This window comes from Zonotrichia albicollis, chromosome 6, assembly GCF_047830755.1.
Source record: "Zonotrichia albicollis isolate bZonAlb1 chromosome 6, bZonAlb1.hap1, whole genome shotgun sequence".
NCBI classification, from domain to species: Eukaryota; Metazoa; Chordata; class Aves; order Passeriformes; family Passerellidae; genus Zonotrichia; species Zonotrichia albicollis.
The window spans coordinates 27160671-27168135 of NC_133824.1; the positions used below are offsets into that span (position 1 = coordinate 27160671).

General features: G+C 42.6%; 1 protein-coding gene across 1 annotated transcript; it reads right to left on the reverse strand.

The window, feature by feature from the left end:
• Nucleotides 1-629: 629 nt before the first annotated feature.
• On the reverse strand, nt 630-7357 carry ERH (ERH mRNA splicing and mitosis factor). Its single transcript, XM_005479938.4, has 4 exons — nt 7203-7357; nt 4093-4180; nt 2901-3021; nt 630-1112 (listed from the first exon to the last, which is right to left on the reverse strand). The coding sequence occupies exons 1-4, from the start codon at nt 7203-7205 to the stop codon at nt 1010-1012; spliced, it is 315 nt and encodes a 104-aa protein (XP_005479995.1). The 5' UTR covers nt 7206-7357; the 3' UTR covers nt 630-1009.
• Between the last annotated feature and the right edge of the window lie 108 nt (nt 7358-7465).

The window sequence follows — 7465 nt, forward strand, 5'->3', positions numbered from 1 at the left end:
TCTGTCAATCCCAGAACCACTCTTGGTTAAGTGTAATCTGTACAGTCTGTTCCTACAGCAGGCAAACTCTAAAGGCACAAAGTACCACACCAGCCTTTCTTTTCTACCTGCTCTGTTTTTTGGTCTAATGTGTCCTCCAATCCAAATCTTTTCAGTACAGTGAAATTACAGAAACATCAGCATTTAAGACAGACGGAGGCACACGTAACTTACAGTGTGGGTCAACAGTTAAGTCTTTATCTTCTGTACAGAGAAAATTAAGTTTGGGGCAGATTTTCATGGGAGCAATCTGCTCTGTCTATTCCTTTCTTGGGGGAAAATTGTAAGCAGACTAATTCAAGGGGCCTGTGATGTCATACATTCAGCCTGCTCTTACCCACCACCAATTCCAGAGCAGACACACCTACATACAATGCCTCGTAGAGAGATCAGCTGTGCAGTGCAAAAGGGTTGCTGTTTTCCAAAGATGCCCAGGGAAAACCACCAAGACTGAGCCAGAATTTGAGGTGTTCTGTAACACAGGAAACAACTGCTGGTTCAGTCCACATGACCTTTCAAGCCATATCCCTTGGATAATGGGGAAAAAGATTTGTGTTTTTTGGAAGGAACCACAAAATTGAGCACTCAAGTTTAACTAAAGGGTAGATCTTTATTTCCCATTAAGACATCTCAAGGACATAACTGAATGTAAAAAACCCACAGAAGGGCACATACAGCAAATGTGGTGAAGTACAATGTGAACAGCCCCAGGGGTTCAAATAAGGTAGGACCATTAGCAAACTGGAGGAAAAAAACCCAAAACTCTGCTGAAGATGTACGTTCTTCTCCATTTACACTGAAAAAAATTCCAATCCAACAAAATCCTTGTATCCCTAAAAGTACAATCAGTCCCGGCTAACGAGTTTATCAAGATGGCAACAGGATGACTATAATACAAAACGTTCACCACTACACTCTGTACACACCTGTTGTCCAAACCCCCCAAACCCACGTAGCAATGGTGCCCCCATTATTTGCTTGCTTGCTGGGCCTGCCTGCGGAGGAGAACGTAGATCTTCTCCTTTATCCAGTCTTTGTTGTAGGGCTGGTATGTCTGAGTATCAGCACGGTAACTGCAGAGGAAACAAGAAACGTCAGTCTGCTCTGTGGTACATCTACCAGAAGAACTTCACAATTAATTGTCCTCAAGTGTATGAGGTAAAAAGTGGTGTACAGAAGGTAGCATCAGAACTAGGTGGGAATTGCCACTTATCAAATGGATTTATCCTGTTCTCTATAAAACAGCTGTCCAGCAGATCAGACTGAGCCTGAAACAAAACGAGATGCTCCAAGCACTACTGGGTGACTGGAACATTGTGTTCATATTTTAATTCATGCATTTAATTACCTAAGGGAGACAGCAAGTAGAGAATCTTAGCATTCTAGAGCTCAGCCTGCAGAAGAATAGTTCCACCAGGAAACAATCTAATTTGTCTTAATGAGTCAAACACTTCTTCAACATTACTTCAAAGATTTATTTAAGCTTTCAAGTGTTCAACTTTTGTGTGGAATTTTAAAAAAATTTTTAAGATCAATTTTTTTCAGGGGCAAAGGCAGACTCACAGATGGATGACAAAGGATTCTTGCCAGTTGGCACTGAGGACAAGCTTACACCTAACAAGGATACTTTATAAAAAGCAAACTGAAAACAAGACCCCATGGATGCATCTTCTTTGCTATTCAAGCATAGTTGATAAAAACAGTCCACTTGCAAGGGCCAGAGAATTCAGTTACTCAGGGCATGTTGAATTAAAACAGAATGAGACTGAAAAATGAAAGCAATCTGAGTGAAGGTCTGTGTAGGCTCATGTCCTCCTATATAATATTTCAGTACTTTCAGTGAACGATTCAAGAACCACTGAAGTCCTGCTCAGTCTTTAAATCCTGATATACTTTTATTTCTGATAGATAAGAAGGGTGAAAGGGACAGTGGTAAGAAGATAAGTAAAAATCCCAAGTTAACTTATTCCAGAACAATTAATAGTTCTTACCTAAGGAAAAGACCCTAAGCATGATATTTCTAAGGAAGTCTTACTATTTTATTTAAACCTCAGCATGATGGCATCAAGGCCAAACCAAGAGCTTCAATGTGTGTTCATACAGCAGTAGTTCTAGTGCAATGTAAGAAATGCTACTTTCAGGAAAAATTACTGATTTCTACCCTCCATCGCCAAATCCTTTCATAATGCTACACAGCAAGAGCAGACATCAAGTACTTCAGGAAATTTCCGTGAAGAAGAGGCATCTCTTACACCTTGTGCTATGTGTGCCATCTGGTGGAAAACTATGAGCTGAAGTAGAATTTGGCATGAACACAGATTTTAGAAGCCTAATTAAAAAAGGCACAAGACTATCCTAGAAAACAGTTGCTACCACCTAAAACAAGTGGCTAGTTTCAGTCTGTTAGATAAACTTTGATCTTGCTGTATCTTGACCAAAACAAACTTTTGGCTGCAATGCACTTCTGTAGCCTGCTACTCTATCACAAGTAATGCCCTCAGCTGAGAAAAATTCTGTAACCATTCTGCCTCCTGAGGGACTGCACTAACAGCACAAAGGGAAATTTAAACAGATTCTAGTAGTAATAAAACAGTCAGCTGTACTTAACTGCTGGATTTCAGTCAGCTTCAATGTGAGTGAAATCCAAGTGGAACCGTTGGTTTCTAAGCCTTTAGCGGTACCTTGTACCTATGCACTTAACTTGCCTGGGAACTTGCTAGGGCAGCTGCACTACTGCTGCACTGCAGTTAGTGCTAAAAAGCACACAAAACAGCATTATGTTAAACTCTCACAGAAGAGTTTAGAGGGAAGACCTGTGACTTTGCTAAGTCACTGACATGGACTTGTACAACTGAACTTACACAAGACAGCTGAGGTCTGCCAAGTCATCAATGAAGTCAAACAACTGGCTGATATCATATGTAATGGATGGACTGTTGGGATTCATTCTCTTCAGATGCTCTTCATACATTTTACAGACTCCTACAGAGAAACAAGATCAACCATGCAATATTAAAAGACTGTATAAGCTGAAACTTTTTCAGCTCTTGATCCACAAATAAAAGTTTAGACATTACTACTGTAAAAGCAATCAGATTTTCTAGAGCTGAAATTCTCTTGTTCCTGGCAATTTGCATTGAAACGTAATTTTATAAAATCAGGTAAGATGCATGGAAAGAAAAGTTTTCATCATCTAGGGGAAAAAGTTTAGTTCTGTCAAATATGTAATTTTCCATGCAGTAAGCTCCAACAGACATCTGGAACGCCTTCTAATAATTTTAAGACAGAAATTAGAACACTCCAATTGCACAAACACCTGAGAAACAGAAGAACTCATAAGAATGATCATTCTTGATACAAGAGTCAAACAGAGTATTGAGGTAAGAGTGACAGCATGAACCTGTATACACATTTAAAACACTTTGATTTATTTAAACTAGTCCACCAATAATTCAGATACATTTGAGAAGAATGTAATATTAAAATGAGCACAGAGACTTCGTTATACTTTTGTTTGCCTCACAAAACCTCCTGCAAGATTAATGCTAAGTGAACTACAGCTCTAATATTTCAATTTTCTTCCAATGGCCATTATGTGTATCAAAGTTTTGCAGGATCTTTACTATGACATATGTGCCACGAGACTGCAAATGATGTATCAATTGCACACAATCCATTATTTAATATAGTATTTCCAGCAGCAATCTTTGCCTTACAATGCTCAGAAAAGAATAGTGAGAATTAAGTGCTGATCCTGCAATGAAATGCATTGAAACAAGTTTGCTGCATGAAAGAAAGAATATCAGCTACTCTCCCAAACTGGATGTTTCATCTAGTTAAATCAAAACCAGATATTAAATAGAAAAAGTTTTAGAAACAAATAATAACTAGTTTTTAGTTTGCTAGAACATCAGTAAGCTAAAAACATGAGGGTTTTTGTGAATGACCTTTGAAAAATATGAAGAGCAACTTATTTTCTTATTAAGCTTGTGAATATGTCAAAAATAGGATTTTAAACAACAGTTTTAAACTCCCATGTCTGCATCCACCCACCTTCCATGCATTCATTCACCGATTCATAATCAGCATATGTTCTGCCTTCTGGCCTCTTGGTAGGCTGGACAAGTAGAATTGTGTGAGACTGGAAAACAAAACAAACACAAAAACACAGGTTACTTGCACAATTTAAAAGATTTTTGTTCAAGTTATTTATATGAAAGAAGGAGTAAAAAGATGTGTAATGGTAAAGTATTAGACTAGCAATCAAGGACAGACATTTTCCACACAGCATTTACTATTTGTATAAGCTGAGTTACTAAGTTTTGGTTCCAACAAGTCCTATCAATCCTTATGGAACTTTAAAATGTGTAGAATCAGCAGTAGAGCCACTACTGTGTTGGAAAAAAATACCACAGAAAGAGTTTATATTTAGGCAGACAAGCAAAGCAATAAAGTCAATGTGTAAGAGCTGTGGCATTAGTGTGTTTAATTATTTTATTCCAATTGCAAGCTGTTAGCAAAATTTTCAATGCCCCAAATTTTTTTTTCTCAAATTTTTAATTAGAGCAAAGAGGGGACCCAACTTAACCACACTGTCACCTGAAAGATTTTAACAGAATTAGCTATTTTGAGTTATTGATTTCCCTTCAAGGGAACACTAATGCTACAATAAATCTGCACTTAGCACCCAAGATTATTTCTTGCAAAACAGATGTACTGGCTTTTCCCACTTCAATGAGTTCACTCAAACAGTAAGTACAGCACAGAAAACTGTTCCAAATGTGGAGTCCATAGGCTTGTTCTTCTGCAGGGAAGGCTTAGATGACTGCACACTCTGTGGCTTCCACTATTTCCATAACACTTTTCACTTGGCTACAGCAAGTAATTTGAGCAAAGAAGCGAGATTTTTAAAGTGTAGACAATCTGTGATCTAATTAACAGGTTGCATACCACAGAAAGTTTGCAAGCAAGCTGCAAATGGCCGTTTCCAGTGCTGCTAATTGGATCCAACATTTTCAGTGCTAATGTCTGAGGTGAGCACATAGCACAGAGGCAACGGCAGGGGAAGACATCCTTTGGCTTAGATTAATCAGTGGCTGACAGAAAAATCCTGACCCATACTTTGGAAATCGGTGAATATACCAATTCAGTGCTCGTGAAAAGCAGTGACAGAAAGAGAAATGGCAAATGTTAGGATTTACAGGGAAAAAACCCAAACAACAGGACAAATTCTTATCCCATAACTGACAGAGTTCCCATGCTTGGAATACAGTTTTCAGTGCTTCAAATTGTCTCAACGCAGCAGTAGCAGATTCTGAGAAGTTCTGGAAAATGTTACACAGAGAAAAAGAAGGAGCAAGACTTTCCCTAGTCAGAAATGGAAAAAAGGGGAATTCTGAGCTGCACACTCTAGCAACAAAAATCATACAAAAGATCATTTAAATCCACTTTCATGTATGCCAGAGGATGATGGATTTGAAGGGAATTCCCCAAGGGGGCTGGTATCTGGCTGTTCCAAGTGCATTGTACTTGAACAGGCATGTCTTAGCAGGGAGCCCAAATGACTGCCAAAGATTACCATAAAATAATTTTCCCAGCACTATCATTCTAATTAGATGGTCACTGAGGGGTGCTAAATGAATGTATAAATTCTGAAATTATCCAAATAATCAGATTATAGAAAAATCAATGAGCCAGACATGTAAGCCGGTTCCTTCAGAACTTTGCAGCAGAAATCATCTGGGCTTCTGCCTTTAAGCCATTTATCACTTCAGACATTATACAATATCTGTTATCAGATACTGGCCCAGGAAAATATTTAAATTAATGCCATTGGATCACGTGTATTGTAGAATTAAAGCTTTTCAAACACTTCTTTGGGAACTTGACATTATTTTACTTTAAAGGAAAAAAAATTGTTTGATTTGATAAAATTGCTGGTCCTGTCCTACCATAGTTACAAAAAAATGGCAAGCTCAGAAGCCTGTGGGAAGGCTCCTCTATTACCTGCCCCACGTGCCTAGGTGACAAAACCAAAACAAGGGAAGATCCATAAACCTTCTGCCTTAGCACCAGTTACCTGGAGAAACCTGGACCGTTATTATGATGATACATATGTCGAATTTCTTTGCATTTTCCTTAAAAGCGCAGTGGGTACTGGCTGCTTTGAAGCAGGACACAGAATGAAACACCACATGGTTTATATTATACCAATTCCAAACTTCTAGAGAGCACTTTAGAAATTGCTCCTGCTACTGAAGGCAGAACCCTGTACAACTGGTTAAGGCACGGCCAAGAGCCAAACCAGCAGGACTTAAAAGCTATGCAGCATCTGCCCAAAGAGACTTCCACCAATTGTAGTGTATTCAACAGTAAAGTGAAAAAAAGAGGAAAAAAAAAAAAAAGCCCCGATACAATAATAGTGAAAGACAAACGCATATTGTAAGGGTAAGGTGTGCAGTGATGCAAATACCAAGCAGCAGCGCACTGAACACACGCAAATGCCAGGCAGAAAAAGTGGTCTAAGCCCCCCTTTCATCCTGGCCAACGGGGACAGGGCCTGTAGCTGCTCATCATGGCCGAGCAACTGCTCTGGAGCAAGAACCAGGCAGACATGGAACGTCGCTGCAAACGGACAAGCAGCTGTCCTCCCACCGCACAGCGACAACGTGCTTCAGCACAGCTTCATTTATTACATGAACGCAACAAACCGCGATGATAGGGAGGCCTCTGAGCTTCAGCGTGCCATTCCCAGAGCCCACCGACGCAAGCTCCCGCCTTTCCCTCCTCCGAGCAGAGGGGAGGAGCAGGGAGAGCAGCATGGAAAGCGCAAATCAGCCATTTAAGGCCGGCGCGCTCGGCGGGCGACGCTGGCGGGAAGCGCTGGGGCTCCGAGCAGCGCCCTGAGAAGGGCCCGAAGGTGCCGGGGAGTGGGGCGGGAGCCTCCAGCGCGCCGCTCTCCGAGCACCGCCGCCGCCTTTGTGCCCCCGCCCCGTCCGGCCCTGCCCCGCCAAAACGTGCAGCCGCCCGCCCGGGTCCGCACCACCGGCCGCGGCTTTCCCGCCCGCAGTGCCCCGGGGGACAGGGAGGGGAGGGAAGGGAAGGCTGCCCCGGCGGGCGCGGTGCGCACGAAACGCGGCGATCCGCTCCCGTCCCGCTCTCACCATGGCGGCTCCGCTCCTTCAGCACCGCCGGGCAGAAGTGGCGCGCGGCGATCCCCCACAGGCCCCCGCGCCCGCCGGAAGCGCCGCCGCGCCAACGGCCGCTACCATAGAGCCGCTCTCTCCAGAGCGCCGCGCGCGCACGCGCCCGCAGAGCCGGCGGCCAGGTTGGCGGGGGCGGGGCGCGGCTGCCGCCATCTTTGGTGAGGGAGCCGCTCGTGGCCCATCGCGGGCCGAGGCGCCGCCCGCCATCTTGGAGTCGGGCA

Bases quoted from the DNA above. Each gene is read 5' to 3' on its own strand.
- ERH (XM_005479938.4), bottom strand. The intron at 3,022-4,092 runs GTGGGTGGATGC...GTTTCTCTGTAG, and splicing joins GGTGAATGAATGCATGGAAG to GAGTCTGTAAAATGTATGAA. The intron at 1,113-2,900 runs GTAAGTTCAGTT...TTTCCTCTGCAG, and splicing joins GCAGACCTCAGCTGTCTTGT to TTACCGTGCTGATACTCAGA.